This window comes from Carassius carassius, chromosome 1 (assembly GCF_963082965.1).
Source record: "Carassius carassius chromosome 1, fCarCar2.1, whole genome shotgun sequence".
NCBI lineage: Eukaryota > Metazoa > Chordata > Actinopteri > Cypriniformes > Cyprinidae > Carassius > Carassius carassius.
The window spans coordinates 547,119-572,974 of record NC_081755.1 but is presented as its reverse complement, the minus strand read 5'-3'; the positions used below and the strand labels follow the sequence as shown (position 1 = coordinate 572,974).

At 39.3% G+C, this 25,856-nt stretch overlaps 2 protein-coding genes across 2 annotated transcripts; both read right to left on the bottom strand.

Moving 5' to 3' along the window:
- Nucleotides 1–21,361: 21,361 nt before the first annotated feature.
- LOC132134772 (uncharacterized) lies at nucleotides 21,362–22,638 on the bottom strand. The gene is made up of 4 exons (XM_059547163.1): nucleotides 22,436–22,638; nucleotides 22,100–22,271; nucleotides 21,652–21,800; nucleotides 21,362–21,548 (listed from the first exon to the last, which is right to left on the bottom strand). Exons 1-4 carry the CDS (start codon nucleotides 22,563–22,565, stop codon nucleotides 21,364–21,366), a joined length of 636 nt encoding a protein of 211 aa, XP_059403146.1. The 5' UTR covers nucleotides 22,566–22,638; the 3' UTR covers nucleotides 21,362–21,363.
- Nucleotides 22,639–22,768: 130 nt separating this feature from the next.
- Nucleotides 22,769–25,548, bottom strand: LOC132132214 (uncharacterized). The gene is made up of 7 exons (XM_059544576.1): nucleotides 25,330–25,548; nucleotides 24,484–24,637; nucleotides 23,804–23,930; nucleotides 23,353–23,651; nucleotides 23,172–23,262; nucleotides 22,968–23,084; nucleotides 22,769–22,876 (listed from the first exon to the last, which is right to left on the bottom strand). Exons 2-7 carry the CDS (start codon nucleotides 24,501–24,503, stop codon nucleotides 22,769–22,771), a joined length of 762 nt encoding a protein of 253 aa, XP_059400559.1. The 5' UTR covers nucleotides 24,504–24,637; nucleotides 25,330–25,548.
- Between the last annotated feature and the right edge of the window lie 308 nt (nucleotides 25,549–25,856).

The window sequence follows — 25,856 nt, the reverse complement described above, 5'->3', positions numbered from 1 at the left end:
TCATCCTCCAGTTCAGATACCCAGTCCAAAAAAAATTCCACCTCCTCATTTTGGCATTCCATATTCTGCTTAACCTCAGCAGCGATACAGGGGCGGAGCTCTCTTCCGCACTCACATCGTCCACGGCTTGCTCAGGCTGGCATTATAGAAAGCACAGAGCGCGTCGTCTGGGTAGCTGGTGCCATTAGCTAACAGTAGGAACTCTCTCGTATGGTCCTCAAGATAACATAGTTTCTGCTCCAGCAGGAGGAGGAATTCAGGGTGAAGGAAGGGATCCATGGACAAAACACTACGAAAAAAAAAAAGGTCAGAGGAAAACCAGAAAATAAACGGAGGGGAGACACACAATTAAAACTTTTTTGTCAGTTCTTCTGTCACACTTCGCTGCCCGGAAGGAACATGGAGTAGAGGATAAGCAAAATAAGACATATACAATATACAACATGAACCACTGAGGAAGACACACAAATAAAACTGGTAACTTGTTTGTAGACCTGGCCAAACTGAAATGAAAGACTATGTTTTTTAAAGACAGGATAACGAAGGGCAGACAAGTGCATAGAATAGCTTAATAAATGTGAAAGAAACTAGACACACCTGGGAACCAATCAAACCATACACGGGAGACAGAAACTGGGTCACAGGGGCAAAAACACACATAAAGAGTCCAGGGGTGTGACAACTGTGGCATAAAGCTTTGTTTTGATGAGGCTCCTCTAGGGAATTGGGTCTATCACACTGACTTACAAGAACAGCTTCTGTTTACAGGAAACACTGTTTCATTTGAATTTTTCTAAATGAGAGGAAGGGCGAATGTACCTCTTTTTAGACTGATATAGAGAATAGAGAATGGAAAAGTCCATTCCCATCCTCACCTCATCAGTGAGCAACACATCAAAGGCAGACAGCTGGTCAGAGATTATAACCAAATCAACAACAAGTAAGTTTTCTTATTTATGCTTATGAATGTGCTTAAAAGTGACTCCTTGCGTATCTGTTTTATATTTTCACAAAACTCAAGCTGTCTTTTATCAGCTTCACATTCTTAAAATACAGTTGTGAATTACAATATATAGATTGTTAATTAATGTATTTCTACTGATTATATTAATTAATTCCTTAAAATTTTGAGGTAAAAATAATAATAAAAATTATCACTTTGTCAAATACTGTTAAAGTTTATTTATGTTTAACACTTTAAAGGCTTCTTGACTGTTTAAGGCTGATATTGAAGATGTTATCTTAATAATTAGAAAGATGGATAGATATTTACAGTTGAAACCAGATATTTACATACACTTCAGAAAAAAAACAAAAACTTTTATTTCTTTACTGTAATACATTAAATCAGAGTAAACTTTTTCTGTTTTTGATCAATAAATATTAACAAATTTTTTGCATTTGTTAAATGTCAGAATCGAGCAAGGGAGAATTTTATGTATTTTTTTCACTTTTTTTATCACTTTCATCAAAGTCAGAAGTATACATAGTATACATAGTATTTGGTAGAATTGCCCTAATACTGTTTCACTTGGGCCAAACGTTTTGGGTATCCTTCCAAGCTTTCTACAATAGTTTGCTGGAATTTTGGCCCACTCCTCTTCACAGAACTGGTGCAACTGGTTCAGGTTTGTAGGCCTTCTTGCTTGCACTTGCCTTTTCAGTTCCGCCCACAAATTTTCTATGGGATTGAGATCAGGGCTTTGTGATGGCCACTTCAATACCTTGACTTTGTTGTCCTTAAGCCACTTTGTAACATATTTGGAGGTATGCTTGGGGTCATTGTCCAATTGGAAGACCCATTTGTGACCAAGCTTTAACTTCCTGGCTGATGTCTTCAGATGTTGCTTCAATATATCCACAACATTTTTTTTCTCATGATGCCATCTATTTTGTGAAGTGTACCAGTCCCTTCTGCAGCAAAGCAGCCCCACAACATTATACTACAGCCCCATACTTCACGGTTGGGATGGAGTTCTGAGGCTTCAAAGCTTCGCCCTTTTCCCTCCAAATATACCGTTTATCATTATGGCCGAACAGTTAAAAAAAATTTTCGTCAGACCACAGGACATGTCTCCAGAAATTAAGATTTTTGTCCCCATGTGCAGTTGCAAACTGTAGTCTGGCTTTTTTATGGTTGTTTTGAAGTAATGGTTTTCTCCTCCCAGAGTAACCTTTTAGCTCATGGTGGTACAGGACTCGTTTTACAGTGGATAATGACACGGTCTTACCAGTTTCAGCTAGCACCTTTACAAGGTCTTTTGCTGTTGTCCTGGGGTTGATTCGCACAGTTCGCACCAAAAAAGTTCCTCTCTGGGACTCAGAATCTGTCTCCTTCCTGAGCATGATGATGGTTGTACATTCCCATGTTTTTTATTCTTGCATATTATTGTCTGAACAGATGAACGTGGGACCTTCAGGCATCTGGAAATTGCACCTAAGGATGAGCCACACTTGTGGAGGTCCACAATTCTTTTCCTGATGTTTTGGTTGATTTCTCTTGATTTTCCCATGATGTCAAAGAAAGAGGTTCTTCTTCTTCTTTGGTGTTTTATTGGCGGTTGGCAAACCAGGTTATAGGTGCATTACCGCCACCGACTGGACTGGAGTGTGGATCAAGATTTATGCATTATCTATGCTAGGGAAAGAGGCCAAAAAAAAAAACCCACCAAAATATATATATAAAAAAAACATAAAAATATTGTTTCAAAGATGTCATCATATATCTTGTTAGCTGATTTCCCCAATAAACCTGACAAAGAAAAGTCATGGTGTTTCAATTTCTTCATTGACTGAATAAGGCGATATCTTTCATTGTTATATTTCCCACATTGAAGTAATACATGTTTAACTGTTTCTTGTTGATTACAGTGTATACATTCCCCAGTTGGGGGCTTTCCAATTCTATGTAATGTACTATTAAGTCCAGTATGTCCAATTCTAAGACGTGTAATGATACTTCCTTCTCTTCGATTCCTATTCTCCTTTCTCCCTTTTTTTGTATATTATATAAAAATGTCTACCTGTTTCATGATCATCCCAGTATATATGCCATACTGACTGTGTATATGTTCTAATGTATACTTTAGCTTCTGCTTTACTTAAAGGAATATGTAGATCTATTTGCTTTATTCTTAGAGTTTGTTTAGCCAGCATATCCACCTCCTCATTTCCCTCCACTCCAACATGAGCAGGAACCCAAATGAATTGTGTAGAAATACCCTTAACTTTCATTTCATACATCCTGCAGAATATTTCATTAATAATATCCATCCTAACTAATGACTGGACAGATTTTATACTTTCAAGTGCTGCAAGACTATTAGATGCAATGACAGTGTTATTTACTTCCTTCTCTTTTATCCACTGTAGGGCCAATGATATTGCACTAGCTCTCAAGCATATACTGATAAATGGTTGGTTACTCTTTTCTTAACATAAAATTCACCCCTTGGAATGTATACGGCTGCACTAGCATATCCAGTATCAGGATCCTTAGATCCATCTGTAAATAAAACCATTGACTGTGAGAAATGTTTCTCAAAATACTTCTGCACTATATACCATATCGGAATTTGATTTGAATTGTCTTTCAGTTCCTGCTGTATACTAAGGTCAACATTTGGCAAGGGGAATAACCAGGGAGGGATTGAGGAAATTGATACTGTATTACTGTACTCTAATTGATTTAATCCTATATTTCTTGCTTTAGCATCACCTATCCACCCAAAACTTGTAAAATTTGTTTCATTGTGTTCACAGCATTCTTTTAATATGCTTTTGACGGGATGTTTTTCATTATGTCCTTGGAGATTGACCCAGTATGCCATCATTAATTTTACTCTTCTGATCCTTAATGGCATTTCTCCCATTTCCACCTGCATTGATGATACCGGAGATGATTTGAATGCCCCACTACAGATTCTCAGGGCTTGAGCTTGCAATACATCTAATTCCTTGAGGTTTGATTCTGCTGCTGACATGATGTAAGTTATACAACCATAGTCAAGAACAGATCTCATGAGGGCCCAGTATATGTTTTGTAGAGATGCTCTACTTGCTCCCCATTCCTGTCCAGATAAACACCAAAGTATGTTAATGACCTTTTTACATTTGTCCTTATTTTTATTCAGATAAACTTTCCATGTTAATATTTCATCAAACCAAACACCAAGAAACCTAACAGCTTTTACTTGCTCCAGTTGTTGCCCATATAGATTTAAAACCAGGGGTGAGATTTTGTCGCCTTGAAAAACAAATAACCTGTGTTTTTCCTACAGATAATTTAAATCCCCATTTATTGGTCGACTTTTCCATTTCATCAATTGCAACTTGCATTTTCTTATTGACATATGCTATATTACGCCCTCTAATCCACAATGCCCCGTCATCTGCATACAAAGATTTTCCTACATTTTGTACAACCTGAGTGAAGATATCATTAATCATTATGTTGAACAATAATGGACTACACATGTTACCTTGTGGAGTACCATTCTCTGCAGTATATACTTCCTGTTAAATAAAAAGTCGAAAACCCAGTTATATGTTCTACCGTTAATTCCATTAATTTCCATGATTTTGCATAAATGTCAAGTCAAAGCAATTGGTCTGTAGCTAAACGGATCTGATGGGTATTTTCCCTGGTTTAAGAACTGGTACTATTATTGCTTGTTTCCATACTGAAGGAAGTTGTCCAGTATCCCAAATTTGATTAAACAAATTTAATATTATTTCTAACGAGTTATCTGTCATATGTGCCAACATTTTATAACATACCCCATCTTTCCCTGGAGTAGTCTGTCGAGCACTATTTATCGCTCTTTTTTTTTTTTTTTAACAAGGTCTGTTTATTCAAGATTTTACAATATACCACAAAAAAACAAAGGAGAACTGAAACAGTACAGTGTACAACAAAACCCCAACACAACCTATCCCTCTACCCATCAGACAGGGCTGGACTGGGACAAAAAATCGGCCCGGGCATTTTTGCCCAGACCGGCCCACTATATGATCATAAACACCACCCATCTTTGCACACCCTTAATTATATGCATACCAACTCCTATTCATTAAAACCACTAATGCCATGTAATGAGTGAGTATAGGAACGAGTGAGAGTTAACAGATGAAATAAGTCAAAATGTTATATTTATTAATACAGTTGAACTATACTCCACAGCGGTGAATCCTAAAACAAGCTATAAACGGCTCTGGTGTAGCAATACCAGTGTTTCTTACAGGATTTTTGTTAAAACTATGGTGGTGTGTCCTCGGTCCTTCTAGGGGGATTGGGGGGCATGCCCCCCCATGAGAAAATTTTGTGCATTTTAATGTTAAATTCATTAAACTGGTGCACTTTGAGAGTTCAAAATTAAAAGCTCCAACCCATATTCAGTGTGCAAATTAAACAAAGAAAAATTCAAACCTCTTTTAGTTACAGTGTCTATTTACATTACAATTATACATAATAATAGTTATAATATTAATCCAATGACAGTAATAGCCATATTATGTAAAACAAATGCACAAAATAAGGAAGGAATAAAATAAAGGAAACTTTCTTAATTAGTTGTACCAATTTCTATACTTGAAAGAGATAAGCACATGATCTTTTATTTTGACGCAAACTGCATCAAGCTTTTATTTTGGCGGAAAACATGGTTTACAAACGCCTCTTATTAAATTTCTAGTGAATTGCGGTAATCGTCAACTATGCAGATGTGGAAATAATCTACACTCATGACATGGCCTCAGTGTTTTGAAAGTAGTTATGCTTACCGCAGGCTCTACACTTTCTCATCTCTCTCCTGATCCTCCGTCCTCACTATCATCATCTGCCACAGGAGCTGATGAAGGTCAGAAAACATATATTTTGACACAGTTTACAGTGTCTGCTTTAAGGGCCTGGTTCAATTTTTTCATGCTATTTATCTGCACATTCCTTGCGTTTCTTCTCCATCTTTTTTTACAGATACACACTGACACTGCTGCCGCTCGCTCACTCGTTTAAAGTTGTGATTGGGCCAGCCCAGTGTCAATCAAGAAAAGAGCCAATGGGCCGCTGATCTACGTGTTTCATGGGCTGGTCTGTCAGAAAAAAAACTAACACTGATTTTGACCAATGCATTACACCGGCACAAACCCAGCGCCGCCAATTAAGCAAAACAAAACAAAACGAATGGGCCGCCGATGTACAAATTTTATGGGCCATTTAAAAAAAAATTAAATAAAAAATAAAAAGTATGAGTATGAGATATTGGCCCAAAAAGCACGTCGGCCCACCGGGCAAATGCCCGGTATGCCCAATGGCCAGTCCAGCCATGCCATCAGACAGAAATTATTGGGTATATACAGTAAAAAAAAAATTATATATATATATATATATATATATATATTTATATATATATATAAACCCTTGTAAAGATTATTGGAAAAGGATACATAGGGCTTCCGGTTTGGCTGCAGACCAAAATGGCAGGTTGATTACTTAGCTCTCGCAATTCGGCGTTATATTTACCCCATGTAACTATTTTTGATTTAAAAAAGTGATTTTGCTTCTTTGATATGACGGGGGGAAGAAAGGCAGAGGTAAAGGGACGCAAAGTACAACGAATAACTATCCGCACCGTGCAGAGCAAGACGAAGTGGACGACATGCGGGGAGAAGAGATCCGACAACATGGAGACGAAACAACATCGGAGAATGTGCACACGGGGCTTGAAACTATAAGCAAGCAGATCAGCGAACTCAAGTCGGAACTTAAAAAAGATCTCAAAACATTCGAAGATGAAATTAAACATATGAGTTCCTTGAGTTCAAACAAGAAGTTAACCAACAGCTATCAACAAACATGCTAGCCATGCAAGAACACAGTAAGAAAATCAACGAGATGGAGACCCGGATTGACGACACTGAAACATGGAGTGCGGAGGCCAACGCCGCCCTTCAACAGGCTATAAAGGATCAGCAGAAACTAGAGGACAGACTGAACCATATTGAGTCGAGGGCTCGACGAAACAATATCAGGATCCACGGTGTGCCAGAGAACGCTGAACAAGGCTCGGTGATGGAATTTGTCGAAAAACTGCTTCACTCCGAATTTGAACTTGATGATGTGGACTTGCAAATACAACGTGCACACAGAGCCCTGGCGCCCAAACCAGGCCCAAACCAGGCCCCCGAGGTCCATTATAGTAAATTTCCAACAGTACATCACCAAGGAGATGGTTATCCAAAAAGCCTGGTGAAAGAAAATCATGATGGATGAGAAACCGCTGTATTTCGACCATGACTATACAGCTGCCGTTCTTCATCAGCGTAAGGCGTACCACAATATCAAAAAGGCTCTCAAAGAAAAGGGCATCCGTTTCCAGACGCCTTTCAATCGGATACATATTGGGAGGACGGTGTGCAGGTAAGTGCCACTTGTTGGATTGTCTTCAGCGGGTTACATCGTGGCAGCGAGTGGGATCAACCACAAGTAAGGACACTGCCAGAAGAGTTAAAGATCGCCTACGGGAATTTGAACATGGACACAGCAGTGCTTAAAAACCTATGTTATAGCGACCATTTACATAAAGATGTTCAGTGTATATGGCGCCGGCTGGAGGGATGATGAGGTCAACCGTGCCATTGGACACACGTAAGTGAATTGCGATACGATCTGTAGCGAACTTATTGGGATGGGGGCCCTTTCCCGGAGAGACGTTTTCCCCCACCTCAGCTGAAAACTGGAGAATGCTCTTCAGACTTTGGAAGTCCGTATACTTTTCTGTTATAATGCTTGTTCTGAGCAGTTCCTGGCTTGTTACCGTGTTACAGTTTATTTTTTTTATTTAAGGTTAGCCTGTGGAAACATAGTGGTGTAAGAATGACTCGTTTTGATGGTGGCACAGTCTACTGAGGTTAAACTAATGTCCTTAAACGTGAATGGTCTGGATAACCCAATTAAAAGGTCAAAGGTAATGACCAAATTTAAAAAAGAGAAAGCGGATATCATTTTTATGCAAGAAACTCATCTTTCTCAACAAGAGCATGAGAAACTGAAAAGCTTTGGCTTTAAAAATACTTACTATAACTCATATGAGCATACGCATAGAAGGAGGATTGCTATCCTTGTCGCTAATAAATTTAAATTTGAATCATATAAGGAAATGAAAGAAAAGGAGGGGAGATATCTCATCGTTAAGGGTAAAATTGAGGAAGATATAGTAACATTAGTAAATGTGTATGCACCACCCGATACTAGTAAACTGTTCTTCAAAACTTTAATGGATGTAATTGTATTGGAGGCAGAGGGTATCTGTATATGTGGTGGAGATTTTAATGTGGTATTAAACCAACATTTAGACACAACTGGCAACAAAATAAATAAAAGCAAAATGTCAAAATTGATTAACACAGCCTGGGATGATATAGGATACTGCGATGTTTGGAGACATATTAATCCGTCTCTCAAAAACTACACTCACTACTCAGCTCCACACCGTTCTTACTCTAGAATTGATTTTTTTTTTGTTGCCAAAAAGTGACTGTTATAGGGTGAGAGATTGTAGCATTGGAGTAACTGATGTCTCTGACATCATCATATATTTATATATATATATATATATATAAATTTAATGAGTGCTAGGGGCGTGGCTTGGGGTGTGGTCAGATTTTCCTTCTTTTTTTGTCTCTAGCTGATCACCTGAATATAAAGTGTAACATTCTGGACATCAATCACAATGTATATGTGAATCCTAACCTACTGGCCGCTGCTGTGTAACATTAGAGTAATTACATGATAAATCTAATATAAAGTGTATCACTTTCTTTACCAAAAATGTGCTGTTAGTCCTGTTTAGTACATTTTACTGCACAACATTGAGAAATAATAAATGCTTTCAAATTCTATAAGATTTTAAAAATTGTGTTCATGGCTTTGATGGTAAGAGATTGATTACGGAGAATAACATTACGATGTCATTTAAGAGATTAAGAGGGAGCCAAAAAATGTACATATTGAGAAAATCATCTTTAAAGTTGTCCAAATAGAGCTCTTAGCAATGCATATTACTAATCAAAAATTAAGTTTGGATATATTTATGGTAGGAAGTTTACAAAATATCTTAATTGAACATGATCTTTATTTAATATCCTGATGATTTTTGGCATAAAATAAATATCAATAATTTTTACCCATACAATGTATTGTTGGCTATTGCTGCAAATATACCCCAGAGACTTTAAGACTGCTTTTGTGCTCCAGGGTCACACATAACAAAAAACACTATACAGCAAATATGTAATGTCAAAGTACATATTACTCAATACAGGGCTTTACATTAACGCTTGTCTGTTTGTCTGGGACAAGTGGATTTTGTGAAGGGGCAAGTGAAAGAGAATTGTAGTTGCCCGACCAGACGAGTAACCTGATCAAAATTTTAATAACAAACAATAACTAGGGCAGCACCGAAACTTTGGCGAGAATGATTCAGATTTTATTACTTTCAGTGTAAACGGTGACTAATAACAGATAATGTATTGACAGTATGAAGTTCGCGTCAGCTGAGGCTCATGCAGCTGGTCTGACTCACGGAGAAATCAACACTATAAGTGTGACAGCACACACAAAGAAACAAACATGAACAAACATGCCGTGGTAAAAAATATAAATATTCTATATAATATATGCAACATCACAACCAGGAGTAATGTTTCCCGAGTTTCAACTCGATTGCAAATGTGATATTGATTGTATACAAGTTTATTTAAATAAACAAGTAGTGTTCCTGTAGCTCAATTGGTAGAGCATTGCGCTATGAAGCGCAAGGTGGGGGGTTCAATTTCCCCAGGAACACATGATAGGTCAAAATTGATAGCCTGAATGCAATGTAAGTCGCTTTGGATAAAAGCATCTGCTAAATGCATAAATTTAATTTAGTTTAAGGAATATTAACTGACTTACATTTTAGACACATTATGGATAGTTTTTGCTCCATTTCAATAAAAAAAAAGTTCAACGCAAAGCCACAGAAGAACATTCCCACATCTCCAAGCAACACACAACAGTCTTTCGTTTATAAATGATAATTTTTTTAACGAGTCAGTGATTCAGTGAGCCATTTATAAAAAAGGTTACTTGCTTCATTTATTCAATGAAACAGTTTGAACGAACCGGTTGAATCAGTGATTCACTCATTAAGACAGTGACTTGCCTCCACCTACTGGTGGTTTATTTTATATTTAAAAGTATCATTGCATTTTTCCAACATTTTATCTTTGCATGTCAAAAAAGTAAAACATTAATAACATTATTTATGCATTTGGACAGATAGAGTTTGTTGATACTGAATTAATTTGAATAGTAATAATCTATAATGGTGTCTTATTATTCTAACTTAATGTATTGATCACATGTAAGAATTAGACGTAAATGGAGACGTACATTTAATCAGTTTAGGAAAATAAAGTTAAAAAGTGTAACAGCAATCAATTTAAGGCAAATATCTCAAATATGCTGATGAAAGTAATACCTGATAGAGCACTGATGAGACTGTTTCAGAATAAATTACATTTGTGCCAAAAAAAAAAAAAAGACACGTTTTTTTACTCGGACAAGTGAAGTGAATGATTGATTTTACAAGCTCATGTCATAGCTTAATGTCGAGGCCTGCAATAAAAATTAGACAATCAATTACTTAGTTTTATTATTTTAGATCGAATAACCAACAAATATCTATCTATTATAAAAATGTATAAATCTAGCTGTACATGTGAGAAACAGTGCTATCTCCGAATGTCATTCTAAATGCATTGACACTGTACAGGCAAGCAGAAGTGGCCAAATATACTGCATGTGCCATTTAGTGTTTTGTGTTCATTCTCTGAAAAAAAAATATCTATATGTTCCATGATAACTAACTAAAAAAACATTCATTTTAATATGATGGAAAAATGTATCATGTGGAACCCTACTGTTAATGTATGACTTAATTCTTAACAAAAACATTTTTATTATATAAGCCGTCTCTGAAACAGTATCAAAGAGCTCAAAACATTTGTACATTATAAAACTAATCCACGTGACCCGTTTACACATACAATGTCTTCTGTTGTGAAACGATAAGTGTGCAGTGTGTTAGCAAAACACTGCTCAAAACTCATTGGTTGTGTGCCATCATGAATGGAGAGATTCAGGGATATGAAATTTGCCACATTAGTCCTGTGTGATCTGTGCGAGTTGAAGTTGTGTGAAAATCTAAGAACAGGGAAATGAGAGCAATGTATTATAGTACAGTTAGTACTGAGGAAAGAAAAATCACTTTTACACATCACATTCTGTTATTTGTGAGAGAACCCTAATACTGCATGATATTGAATATGGCACGACAAAGGTGTTCTTATTTACTACCATTTGTTAATGGTACACTTGCAAATCATCCTCATAGTAGTGAGATGCTATGTTGTACTTCTTAAAGGGTTAGTTCGCCCAATAATCAAGATTATGTTATTAATAACTCACCCTCATGTCGTTCCAAACCCGTGAGACCTCCGTTCATCTTCTGAACACAGTTTAAGATATTTTAGATTTAGTCCGAGAGCTCTCAGTCCCTCCATTGAAGCTGTGTGTACGGTCTACTGTCCATGTCCAGAAAGGTAAGAAAAACTTCATCAAAGTAGTCCATGTGAAATATGTTTTTATTACCTCTCTGGATACATTCATTGCAGTATGGTTGGTCATGCAGCCATGTTTATGATGTAAATAAAAGAGAGTTGGATTTAGCACAGGGATGTGCAAACTCTGTCCTGGAGGGCCGCTGTCCTGCAGAATGTACATCCAACCTGCCTTTAATTTGGAGCAGGACTGGACACCCCTGATTTAGAAGTTCAATAACTGGGTGTGACAGATTATTAAAGCTAATTATTTGTCTCTTACCAATCATTGATTCTGCTGGTGACAGACACAGCACTGCCATCTGCTGCAATGACAGACATGGTAGAGCTGAAGATCTTTGCCTTAATTTATATCATCTGACGTGGGCTCGGGCCGGGCTCGGGCCTTTATCTTAATTTCGTTATTGCCAAATACCCATCTTAATTTAAAATTTATCTTAATTTAATTTGTTAAAAAAAGACTCATTTTTATATCCCTCCATTGAAGCTGTGTGTACGGTCTACTGTCCATGTCCAGAAAGGTAAGAAAAACATCATCAAAGTAGTCCATGTGACATCAGAGGGTCAGCTAGAATTTGTTGAAGCATTTATTGTCTTCTCTTCCAGGTCTGTTGTGAGCACGTTCACGACGCTGCTGATGTGTTTTCTGGCACGCCCAATAACAAAGAAAACATGTCAGCAGCGCCGTACACACAGTTTCAATGGAGGGACAGAAAGCTCTCGGACTAAATCTAAAATATCTTAAACTGTGTTCTGAAGATAAACGGAGATCTCACGGGTTTGGAACGACATGAGGGTGAGTCATTAATGACATAATTTTCATTTTTCGATGAACTAACCCTTTACATTTACATTTACATTTATTCATTTAGCAGACGCATCAAAAACAACAAAAAGAGCAATGATATATAAGTGCTATAACAAGTCTCAGTTAGGTTAACACAGTACACGTGGCATGGGATTTTAAATAATAAAAATAAAAAAAAATAACCGATAGAATAAAAAAAGAATAGAGCAAGCTAGTGTTAGAGATCTTTTCACATACACACACATATAATTGCATAATAAATGAAAAGAAAATAGAATACAAAACGATTAGAAAGGTAGGTAGATTTTTTAAGAATAGAATTAGAATAGTGTTAAAGTTCGAGGGTCAAATAAAGATGGAAGAGATCTGTTTTAAGCCGATTCTTGAAGATGGCTAAGGACTCAGCTGCTGGGATTGAGTTGGGGAGGTCATTCCACCAGAAGGGAACATTTAATTTAAAAGTCCGTAAAAGTGACTTTGCTTCTTTGGGATGGAACAATCAAGCGACGTTCTCTTGCAGAACGCAAGCTTCTAGAGGCACATAAGTCTGAAGTAACAAATTTAGGTAAATGGGTGCAGAGCCAGTGGAAGTTTTGTAGGCAAACATCAATGCCTTGAATTTTATGCGAGCAGCTATTGGAAGCCAGTGCAAATTGATAAACAGAGGTGTGACGTGTATTCTTTTCGGCTAATTAAAAATTAATCTTGCTGCCGTGTTCTGGATTAATTGTAAAGGTTTGATATAACTGGCTGGAAGACCTTCCAAGAGGGCATTGCAATAGTCCAGCCTGGACAGAACAAGAGCTTGAACAAGGAGTTGTGCAGCATGTTCCCAAAGAAAGGGCTAGATCTTCTTGATGTTGAATAAAGCAAATCTGCAGGATCGGACAGTTTTAGCAATGTGGTCTGAGAAAGTCAGCTGATCATCAATCATAACTCCAAGGCTACTAGCTGTTTTTGAAGTAGTTATGGTTGATGTGCCTAACTTGATGGTGAAATTGTGATGAAACGATGGGTTTGCTGGAATCACAAGCAGTTCTGTCTTGGCAAGGTTGAGTTGAAGGTGATGGTCCATCATCCAGGAAGAAATGTCTGTTAGACAAGCTGAGATGCGAATAGCTACCGTGTTGAGTGTCATCAGCATAACATTGGTATGAAAAGCCATGTTTCTGAATGACAGAACCCAATGATGCCATGTAGAAAGAGAAGAGAAGTGGTCCAAGAACTGAGCCCTGAGGCACCCCAGTAGTTAGATGTTGTGACTTGGATACCTCACCTCTCCAAGATACTTTGAAGGACCTATCTGATAGGTAGGACTCAAACCATTGAAGTGTGGTTCCTGAGATGCCTTTTGCCAGCAGGGTTGATAGGAGGATCTGGTGGTTAACCGTGTCAAAAGCAGCGTAACTCCAAGGCTACTAGCTGTATTTGAAGGAGTTATGGTTGATGTGCCTAACTTGATGGTGAAATTGTGATGAAATGATGGGTTTGCTGGAATCACAAGAATAACATAATAATAACATATAGTAGCAGAATGGCTGCAAAAGGACTGCAAATGGAAACTTTTCACATTCAAACTTAATATGCAACAAATATAACATAGAAACTCATGACACCCGAGAGTACAAATGAATTAAACCCACTTTAGGTTTTCCTCTAGAATTGTCCAGTAAACTCTGTAAAAGATCAGACCAGCGAAATGCCTCTATTATGCGATGATAGGTCAAAATCTTATTCTCTGTTGTTTGGATGCTGCTGCTTGAGATGTTGTAACCTGAAATGAAAAGGACTGGTCAATCTAGCATCTCAGTCTGTGCTTCTTTTCCTCATTTCAAGGCTTTATTCAACTCTTAGCTTCACAAAAACAATAACCCAAGCAGGTATGATGGCGCCGCACATGGCTCTTTCAGTGCTTGGCTCTCCAGTGTTTGTGCTGTTTTTGTTCATTTTTCCTGTTTATCAAACATGATCAGTTTCATCAGGGATGAACTGCTGAACATTTGGCAGAACACACCACAAAATATTTTACCAGATTTCAATTATTCAGACGTTTTACTGAACGTTGTAGTCGGTGTAGCAGCTGTCTTGATTAATCGCTTCAGGATGCACAGACAGGGTTCAGCTAAAAAATCAGACATCAGAAGACTACAGAAAACGGATCGGACTAGTGTTGTCACGGTACCAAAATGTCAGTATTCGGTACCGATACCTGTGAAAATCCACGGTTCTCTGTACCAATTTCGGTACCAAAGCAAAACACAAAAACATGCTAATAAAAAAAAAAACACTTTTTATCACTAAAAATAAAACCAATGCCATTCTTTATTCTTATGTACAATTGTGTTTAAAGTTTTTCTACAAGTAATATAATTATGAAAAACTGTAAACAAGTTCACCCAAATTTAATTTGTCTTTAAATTAATGAAATTTAAACACATTTTATTTTTTTGGTAAATAAAAGGGATTTGCAATTAAAATTAAAACATGGAAGAAATAATGTGTGATTTATTTCTTTAAAAAATAAAGTTTTATATATTTCTTCAACAGTAGTGTCGGGTCTCGGGGCTAATCACCTGTCTTTTTGGTGTGGGTGTGTGTGTGTTGGGATGGTTTGACAGCTCACCGCGTCTGCCTGTTTGTGTTTTCCCCGCCTCCCTTGTTCCCCGTTGTTAACCGTAATTGCTCGCCACCTGTTCTCTATGTCCTTCTAATTTTTTCCCCTTTATTATTCCCTGTGTTTCTCTGTCTATTGTCAGACTGTTGTTATTCGTTCCAATAGCTCCGATCATCTAGCAGCTCTTTGTACTCACCCTGTCGTGTCTTGTCCTCAGGCTCCAGTGTGTTTAGCTGATTTCTCTGCCCTAGTTCTTACAAGCCCAGAGCTCCTAGTAGCATCTGCTGTTCATCCTGTCACTGCGAGTGAAACCTGTGAAACGTGACTCATCTTCTCTGTCTCCGCTTTGTGAATAAAGCCTTGAGTTTACCCGCATCTGAATCCAGCCTGCTTTCTCCTGACAAGTAGTAGCAGTATCACATACATTCTACTAAATAATAGTAATATTTCTAGCACAATGCATTTATGTAAAAATGAAATTTTCAAATGAAATGGTAAAATGCTTGTGAAGTGACTCAGAACAGTTCTGGCGATGTTGTTTATGTATGTATGTCCTCATTGAGGTGGCAGATGCTGAAATTACTGCAATCATCACACGCTTCAGTCGATGTAGTAAACAAACCATTCATTCATTTACACAGAGACGCGCAGAACATGCAGGATTCAGATATCAACCAACTTTTACATATACTGGTCCATATGGAGATTTGATTTGATTAATTTATGCTAATTTTGACAAATTCTGTGACTGTCCATATTAAAGTGTAAGTTTCATTTTCATGACTTGATTTTGAAATTCCCTCCACATTTTCTGCTTTGCGGAAATCAAAGCGCTGTATGCGTCAAGAACTGGGTTGACCGGGTTCTCGGTACCACCAGTACTTAAAGAAACCTGGTACTTTGACATTTTAATTTTTTTATTACCGACTTGGTACCGAAGTACCGGGTCTTTTGACAACACTAGTTCGGACTGCTGAAAGGATTATTGGTGCTACCCTGCCCACCCTTCAAGAACTGTATACATCCAGAGTGAATCCAAGTTACCCCCTTTTTTAAATTTTGCCATGTGGCCCGAGCTTCAGAGCTGCAAATACCAGGACAGTCAGGCACATGAACAGTTTCTTCCCCCAGGCAATCTACCTCATGAACAGTTAAATGTTCCCCACTTAATAAAATTGCAATAAAAATGTGCAATATCCTTATATCTATTTGTTTCCCCTCTATCCTAGTAAATCCGGCATCTTACTCTATTCTATTCCATTGTCATCTATAGCACAACTGTTCATACAATTTATTTAAAAAATGTTTTCTGTTTTGTTGTTGTTGTCTCTGTGCACTGGAAGCTAGTCAACAAAACAAATTCCTTTTATGTGCAAGCATACTTGGCAATAAAGCTCTTCCCAATTCTGATCAATTTGAATGTATCTGAAAACAAGACATGTAGACATGCAGAATAAACAATGATCTGAAGGAATTTTGCAGCGTTTCCACCGAAATTACTCGGAACATTTGTACCAGGAACTTTTTCCCCCCAGACCTTTTGCTTTCTGTGTTTCCACCGCGGTGTAAAGTACCAGGAAGATTAGGCAAATAGACTGGTGACATAGGTCTGCGCGCGTTTCTCAATACAAAGTACGCTGATTTTGGACATGCATCCTCTGTAGTTCCGGTAATTCAGGTAATTCAGCAAACAGCAGCGTACTTGATAACTTCAGTCAGCAGACCATGGCTACTGCAATTTTCATCTCTGTATATTTACAATAAAACGAAATAGGATATCAAATACCACTGCCTCCTCTCGTTTTCATTTAAACATAATAATAGCAGCAGAAATGTACTTAGTTCAGGGATATGTGTATGTATAGAGCCATTACAATGAAACTAATATTATATAAATTTGCCTTTTTTATTTTCATTTTAACATATATATAAATTGAATACAGACCAAAGATAACCTGTTAGATTTACCCAAAACGAATTATATTTTATGTTTAACCACTAAAGAGACATCAAAGCCAGCAGCACATATCAGAAGGTCTAGCCGAGGTGAGGCTGCTCTCAGCGTATACATGATCACTGAGCTCCTGCTGATCGCGTGGAGCTGACCGTCTCTGAGATCGGCGAAACACATTTTTAAATAGGCGCTGTCTTTATAAATAAACCGCAGATTTGAGTTTTTAACAACTACATTCTCGCCTGAAATACTTTTAAAATTACATTTCATGACACAATAACAGTAATATTTTGAAAATGATCCGAATAAATGGTGGTTGAACTCAACCAATGCTGCGTGAACTCAACCAATCAGAATGTTTAGCGCCCAAGTCCCGCCCCCGAAAGTTCCGGAATTTTGAAAAAGTACTAGCTCGCTTCTGAGGGGCATTTCTTTTACCTGGAACTTTATTTAGTTCCTGGTTCCTGCGGTGGAAACACACCAAGTAACAGGCCAAAGTCCCTAGTTCCTGGGTAAAGTTCCTGCGGTGGAAACGCGGCATTTGTTTCACAATAACAAATGGCTGGCTGTACATTATCCTATTAATTAGGGGCGTCATGCACTCATTATTTTTGAGGGGGCATGAGTTAGGAGTATGTTTACACACACAGCAGCCACAACAGCACTTATGTTTTATTTATTTTTTCCTTTCTATTCAAAACATTTCCAAGTGCATTAACTGATTCTCACCTATATAGAATAGTTGATCTGTACCAAACCTGTCACCCATAAGCAAACACACACCCATACTCACACACATGCAGGAAGTGTAGAAAGAACACATTCACTCACCAATGAGTATCCTGAGAGCTAGATCGAGCGAGGGTCCAGCGAATGTGTCACGGAGACAAACCCCGTGATTCCCTCTGCTGGCCAGCAGAGAGCACCCTCACCTGAATATTGACACACACGCATCCATTCATTCACTTACACTGACGACACTACATTTCCCATAAGCCCCATCCTTGGACTCTGATCACCTGCACAGGTGCCACTCATCAGGACTGTGCATATAAGCTGGACTTCCACAAGAGTTCAAACGCGAAGTCTTGATTTGCTGTGTCTGTCATTTCTGAGTGTTATTACCCGTGTTTGATTTCCTGTTACCGATCCTGCTTGATATCCTCTACGTACCTTTGCTGCGTACCTACCGACCCCTTGCTTGTTACTGGATTTTGATTCTCTGTTCTTCCCACGCTGTTGATATTGCTGGTTCTGACCATTGCCTGTACGACTACGGGTCTTTACAATAAAGCCTGCATTATGGATCCCATGTCGAGTTCTGGTTCATTACAGAAGACTTCGCCAACACGAGATCCAGCGGCTTTTGAAGGTCTTCATAACACCATGGCGTCTCAGGCCAGTCAGATTGCGGCCAATCAGTTCCAGCTGAATCGACTAACATCTATCACGGAAGAACTCGTCAAGGCCGTCCATAATCTCCATACCGCTCCCGCGGCCACACCAACGCCGGAGGCATCCACCATTGCCCACGCCGCAGGGACGTCATCTCAGGCTAATCCCTGTCTTCGCTTTTCCGGATAAATACAACGGTGACGCCAGCAATTGTAAGGGATTTCTATTGCAATGCTCCCTGTTTGTGGAACAACAGCCCACGCTGTATACTATGGATACTGGGAGGATCGCCTTTGTCTGCTCATTATTGACTCAAGGACCCTCAAGGAATTGCAACGATTTCTGGGATTCGGCTCGACCCGGCTCCAAGAACACTGAGGCGGATGCTCTTTCACGTCAGTTCGAGGAGGAGAATATTCCACCTGATACAGAACCCATCCTACCGTTTCATGTAGTGGTTGCTCCCATTCAATGGGATATCATGACCCTGCTCCAACAACACAGGGAGCAAAACGAGAACCCAGTGGCTTGCCCAGCCGACAGAATCTTCGTCCCTGAACATCTTCGTAACCAGGTCATCAGTCAAGTTCACTGCCATCCATCATCCTGTCACCAAGGTATCACCGCCACCATCAATCAACTGGAGAACCGCTTCTGGTGGGAATCACTGCACAAGGACACCGCTAATTACATACAACAATGCATTAACTGTAGTATGAACAAGGCATCCAAGCAATCTCCCGCCGGTCTCCTGCAACCACTACCCATTCCTCAACCACCCTGGTCTCACATTGCTATTGACTTTATTACGGATCTTCCCAGTTCACAGGATTATACTGCCATACTCACCATCATAGACCGATTCTCCAAGGCTTGTAGACTCATTCCATTACCCAAACTACCTACCGCTCTCCAGACGGCAGAACACCTATGCAACTGGGTCTTCCGATTGTATGGCCTACCCGAGGACATTGTGTCAGACCGAGGAACTCAATTCACCTCTCAATTATGGTCAGCCTTCTTCAAAGCCCTGAATGTTAAAGCCTATCTTTCAAGTTGAAGATCCCTGTGAATGAACGTGTAGATAAATAGTGTAGGAATTCGACTTGCATGAAGAAATTAATCATAAATGTGCATTAAAACAGTTTTTTAAAAGAAATTGTGAGTAAAATTACTTCCGTTGTGAAAACGCTCTGATCGGAAGTGACGCAACGGCCGGTAAACATCGTCTCTTCGTAATGGAGTCAGACAGTGAAGAGGTTGCAGTAGGGATAAATGTCAACTCTTACGATGGGCCATTGCCGTATAATTACGAGCCGCCTAGGCGAGAGAGGGGTCAGGCAGAGTTAAGGGGAAGGGTAAATGGACATAGGAGAGAGATAGAGTTGTGGTGTGAGGAGAATCGGTTGAGAATTGGGCAGGTGTCTTGGTGAGTGACCACAGGCTAAAGCCAATTGTGGCTAACGTCTCCATGTTTAACACATTGCAGTATTTTTAATAAATCATATTTAGCAATATTGCTGTCGACTTTGTTGTTTTTCAAGCATCCATGTAGATTGTCACCATTTATGCCAGCAACATGTGTCTTAAAATAATTAATTTAGATCCCAGATTTTAAATGAATGTTGTAGGATGTAGGCTATAGCTTACATATGTGACGGTCAGCTAGTCTGGATAGGGATATAAATTCTGTGCATTTCTATTCAACACATTTTAATGTGAAATTTTGTAGAAATTGCTAACTGATTTTTAATCAGTAACTGCTTTTAGACCTAGGTGTCCGCATGTTCTGCTTCTGCAGATGTCAAGCGTTTGGGCCGTATATCTAAACAACATAACCGGACAGCTGGAATTCCGAACTTAGTCGGCTGTTACACTACTCACCTTAGTATTTCCGACGGACATTATGTAAATGAGCTCACATGTACTGTGGAGTACGTGTATGAAAGCGGTTAGTCTTCCGGCTAGGACGGGAATATGCTGTTCATGTAAATACAGTCATTGTAACAAGGATCTTTTATTGTCATGTGAAGGGATACTGGTTGTAAGGCATGCAGATAAATGCATCTAATTGACAGCCTATACTGTACAGGGGGTGTGTCTTTTTACAGTGCATATTTACCCAAGTTTTAGGAAGTAAGTAGTCTACATGTCGTTTCTTACAAGGTCTTACACCAACCATTAGAGCTACAAGGAGGGAAGGAGAGTGAGTTTATCTTAGCACATTTGTTTAACAGGTGCTTGTGTGGTAGATGTGAGGCTATGCCATCAGCAGTGGAGAGTGTGTGCTGTAGGGAGGTCGACGCCTATTGGTCCCTTGTCCAAAACCTAGATCCCCCAGAAGACATTACCTGCCTCACACTCCATCCAGGGTTTGAAGCATCCTGTCTGAATCCTTTTGTGCTGCAGATAGCATACATGAACTTCAGACAGGAGCATGGCCCTCTTCAAGCCAGCAGACCAGAGTAGGTTTTGAGCAAAAATTATTTCACACTGCAATTCAAAGAAACAGCTTTTCTACACCAAAATAGTAAATCCTGTTAAGCAGGTTTTTAAACTCAGTGGTTTCCATATACTTCCTATAAAAACAACTTTGGTGTTGTGTAGTACAGTAGAATATCAGCCAACAGGACATGCAATATTTACCATTGGAATTGTTTACTATGAAAACATGGTATGATCAAAATGTAATTATGTCCCAATCTACACCACAGGCAGTTCCGATACACAGCATACAGGCAGGTTGTCCGCTGGGCGTACGGAATAATAGGCAGGAACATTAGGAAAGCCATACCTTCATGTGTTGTGTCAGCAATAAGGAGGCAGTTTGCAGAGGAGGGACAAACATACAAAGGTTTCCAGTGGCCCCGCTTGGAAGACGATTAATAAATACATAGTGAAACAAACTGTACTGGTACAATTGATCTTTTATTACATGTTAAAACGTGAGTGTCGTGCGAGATGGAGGCTGACTGCCTCATCCTTGGCAACCTTCTGGACGGAAGAGGTGAGGGGGGGCGGTGCAGCAGAGGACAAGACGGCACTGCTTTCTTGTAGGGCCTGTGGTGACTTGCAGTATTCCTCTACCAGAGAGACCATAAGATTTGTTGCGTATCCTTGAGGAGAGAAATGTTTAGAAAACATTTAGTAACATGGATGACTCGCATAAAGATAGATTCACACAAAAAAGATATTGAAAAACTAAGTGAAACTACTAACCGTAAGATGGTTTCTCCTTGATGGGGTGGACTACCCAGCCACCTTTCCGAAACCGTGGGTAGCGAACAGCGTAGCGTACCTCACCCTCACTAGTACGCGCTACATCTCTGTTGCCATTACTATTGAAATGTAGGGCTGCCAAGAGAAGTCTGTACGAGATAAGTAGATAGAACATTAGGTCTCCAAAGCTAACCCAATGCAGTGAAATGCAACAGAAATATGACATTAATGTTTTCAGTTCAAATGGGTATAAGACAATGACTCATCTTTGCAATTATTATTTTGCAAACAATATGTAATGCTGTTATCAATCTATAACATTTTGGTCTGCTATACAAGACTGCATTAGTTTTTAGCCATATTCATTCTGTCATAATTTCCTGAAATTGAAAAAAAAAAAAAAAAAACTAATTTTATTAGTATCGATACTTTTAAGTGATAACACTACCTGCTGTACATCCCAAGAAAAGAAAAGCCAGTGTGTTTGGGAGCAAAGTGCAGAATAAGGGAATGGTAGGCCTCCAGGGAGAATGTCTGATGCTGAGGTGACAATTGTCGAATATCCTTTACCAGTGCTTTCCTGGCAGCTACACTCTCCAGTTTAGTGGCTGCTGGTGATCCTGAATAAAACGTATTCTGTCATATAATCTCTCGCATTTCATAACACAAGTAATTATTAGTACACATGGGGTTACGTATTGATAAAACCAAACTAAAATTTACAAGCACTGAAAAAAGTTTAGCCTCAAAACATTTGACATCTTTTAAGGCTATTATGTTGTACCTGGTTCCAGCCACTCCTTGTTTCTTGCCTCTCCTTCCAACGGTGGATGTGCGCAGCTGGTAAATGCAGGAGTGCTGTGTTTATGTATGTCCTGTACATGATTTATCATACTCTGCCATTTTGCCTGCATCTCATCTGGATCTCCTGTAGGGGTGGAAGCTGCGGTCCAATAGAGATGGTTGATAATGGCAGGCCTCCACAGCTTCAGATCCTCACAGTCCCTCTCTTTTGCAGCAGCGTCCAGTGCTTTCTGTACACCTGTTCCAGAGCAGACAAACAGAGCAGAGCAAATTAATTATTAGGAAAGTGAATTTAACTACAAAAACAAGTCTGTTATATAGAACTACCAGCATCACAATACATACTTTTCCCAATATGCCAGACGTCAAAGAAATGCTTTGTTCCTTCTGAACACATTTTCTCACGTACCCACTTGGCCACCTAAAACACAAATTGATTTTATATAATTGATTTTGAGTGATACTGTGCCTGTCAATGCTGTTCAGCTTTAGATCTCTCCTAGCATCATTACCTGCCGATTTCTGTCTGTTATCAGAGCAGACACTTGCATGTCTTGGTCCATCAGGAACTGCATACTCCGCTTTAGACCCTCTAGCTCACACCAAGAGCTGCTTGGGACTTCTGAGCTCTGTAAAACCAACTGATTATTACTGAACAGTAACTGTAATATCAGTAACTAAATCAGACACAAGATTTCTGTGTGACATCAACTTACTTGGACAAGCTGAACATCCAAAACTTTGTTAATTCGATCCTCAATCAAGGAGTAGCTACCATACTTGGCACAGTGTCCAGGAGAATCTGATCTAAGAACGTCAAAAACAGTTACATTTATAGGTTAATGCAAAAACACATTGACCTGTTCTACATCAGTGACGTGAGCTGGACCATTCTACCTGCAGTCACCAGACAGGATCAATCCACCCCCAGTCTCCTTCAACTCCCTGATGATCCCACTCTGCTCATTCCTCCAGGCCTGCACGATGGTAGGGATAGTGTAATAGCGCTGATGGCGGAAAAAACTGCCGGGACTTATGCACTGCAGTCCAAACAGCTTCAGCATCCTGATTGTCTGAGTAGCCATGCAACCTGAGAAGTGGATGGCACCGCTGAGTAAAAGGTTGCAGGCAGGCATGTTTCGATGCACCTTCTCTTGGTTTTGCCAGTAACGCTCATAGCCACAAGTTCCGCAGGCCTGAAAGATGATAGAAGATTCAATACTCAAGCAGCTTTAAGATGAGCCAGTAAAAAACCTGTATAGTTAAGACACAAATAATGAATATACATACTGTACATTCACAGACTATAATTCAGCTCCTCATAGACAGTTGACAATTAAGACATTACCTGCTTGACTTTTATGAAAGTTCCTTCCGGGTGCATTATGCGTCCCTGGGTTTCCCCACAGCATGCAGGGCAAACTGTGAACAAGGACAGCAACTGCCTCTGGCAAACAATGAACTTGTCAACAGCACTGAAAACAAGAAAAGGAAAACACTCATTAATTCTGACTACGACATCAGAAACAGTTTCCATTAATAAAAAGGTTTTTACTTTGGGTCACATTCCAGCTCTTCTGGTTCCTCCTCAGAGGACTCTCTCAACATCTCCTCCCCTGGACTCCATGACATATCACCAGAATGGTTGACAATATCAGAAAATGACCATTCATCATCACTTTGTTCAGGACTGGCCAGTGGAGTTGATCTGCGATGCTCAAACCTTTCGGTTTGAGTCCCCACATCCACCATCTGAGGCTTTACCTGAACACCTTAGATGAAAGAGATTCATCTTAATAATTGTTCACCAATTGCACATTCATTGGTAACAACACATGCACTATCTAATGCAACCCAGTAAAAATGTATTTTTCTAACATTATGAAGTTCTTAATTTTTAATGTTTACTGTCTGAAAAGTGGAAATGAAAAAATAGTAACCATGGAGATCATGAAATTTTTTGACATAATCCTTATTTGTGATTGTTTATGGCATGTATGTTGAATGCTAGATATATAAGCTAACTACCTAATGAACGATGTAAACATCTTATGTTGCACTGTGATCCACGATGGACCAGTTCTGGCTCAGGGTCCATTGTAGAGATGTCTCCATCTCCATCAGGATCTGAAGTGGCAGTTGCACCCGCCCCGTCTTTGCTGGCAGCACTCTCTCCCATAATCTGAAAACAGACCGAGATCACAACTTTGAACTCTAAAAAATGTAGTCCTTTCATGAAAATCCCCCATTCATGCATTATTTAAAAGACTGTTAATCTTTTCAAAATCTTTTTAAAGTACGTTAGTCCCGAGCTGCATTCCCTTGCATGTGCCTTGTTGATACCAGCTTCGATTAGTCAAAGAAAACCAAGGCAAATCCGATTTAACTAAGAAAACTAATATTGTAAAGAATTACTTGGATGCGTTTTGGAGACGGTGAAAAGTGCGCGCTCTTTCTTTCAGTCAAACATGCGCCCTGTCACAAGGGCAGCGTTTCATCTACATTACTCACCGATCAAATAAGACTTTGGCGGGACAAAAAAATCAATTTGGTGGGCGCTAAAACAAGTTAAATGCAGGAAAATTCATGCGTAAATTTAACCGAGTAGTAATATGAGAATGCGACCACATAAAATTGTAATTAAAAAAAATTAAATTTTCTGGAACCCTGTCTTAATAGCTCAATAAAATAAGTGGCAGGAGGCTCATGTGCAGCCTCACGGGGTGTAACAAGAGTAAGCTGACGGCAGCTAGGCGGGCTTTCGTGCCATGCCAAAACTAATCCATTATAACGTCAAGAAAAATACATTTGCAGAGATTACATGCAGAGCTACATTTCGATGCAACAATTTGTATATGGTATTATAAGACTTACTGTGCAAAGCTCCCGTTTTCGACGCGCAGATTCTCTGCTAGTGCTAACATTAACGTTAGACTCTTCACTCCCGCCAGATTTTGCAGGTGGACTTGCATGCACCGATGGCACAGCTCCATTTGCCAGCCTAACCCACTCTTTTCGTCGAAATCCCATGCGAAATTCCATAAGATCTCCTTGGTTGTAGCTGTCCGGTGTGAAGTGTTTTTCACATACCACCGTGTGTCTAGTCAACGGGGAGGCAGCGAAATTGCTTCTCTTTGCCTGGACGAAACGTGTCCAAGCATGGAAATCTTTGTGTTTCTTGTTTGGAAATCGGTGGACCCGATGGCCAGACAAGTTGGAGTTGTTGCATCCAAAACAAACACAAGAATTCACCATTGTGACAATTCAAACCTACTATAACTATAATAACGATAACGACAATCTCTATTTTCTGTTTCCACCTCTCAGACTACGTAAACCCACACTGAGAACCAGGGCTGCAGCGCCTATGTTTGCCTGTCGTTACGTCATATGACGCGTTC

What these genes read in the sequence shown, in the direction of transcription:
- LOC132134772 (XM_059547163.1), bottom strand. Translation starts at nt 22,565, where the DNA reads ATGCAGGCAAAATGGCAGAGTATGATAAATCATGTACAGGACATACAT. An exon ending in TTTCTTGGGATGTACAGCAG is followed by an intron (nt 21,801 to 22,099) that starts GTAGTGTTATCA and finishes TATCTCGTACAG; the next exon opens with ACTTCTCTTGGCAGCCCTAC. An exon ending in CAAGGAGAAACCATCTTACG is followed by an intron (nt 21,549 to 21,651) that starts GTTAGTAGTTTC and finishes TCTCTCCTCAAG; the next exon opens with GATACGCAACAAATCTTATG.
- LOC132132214 (XM_059544576.1), bottom strand. Translation starts at nt 24,503, where the DNA reads ATGTTTACATCGTTCATTAG. An exon ending in CTTTCATAAAAGTCAAGCAG is followed by an intron (nt 23,652 to 23,803) that starts GTAATGTCTTAA and finishes ATCATCTTTCAG; the next exon opens with GCCTGCGGAACTTGTGGCTA. An exon ending in TAACAGACAGAAATCGGCAG is followed by an intron (nt 22,877 to 22,967) that starts GTAATGATGCTA and finishes TTTGTGTTTTAG; the next exon opens with GTGGCCAAGTGGGTACGTGA.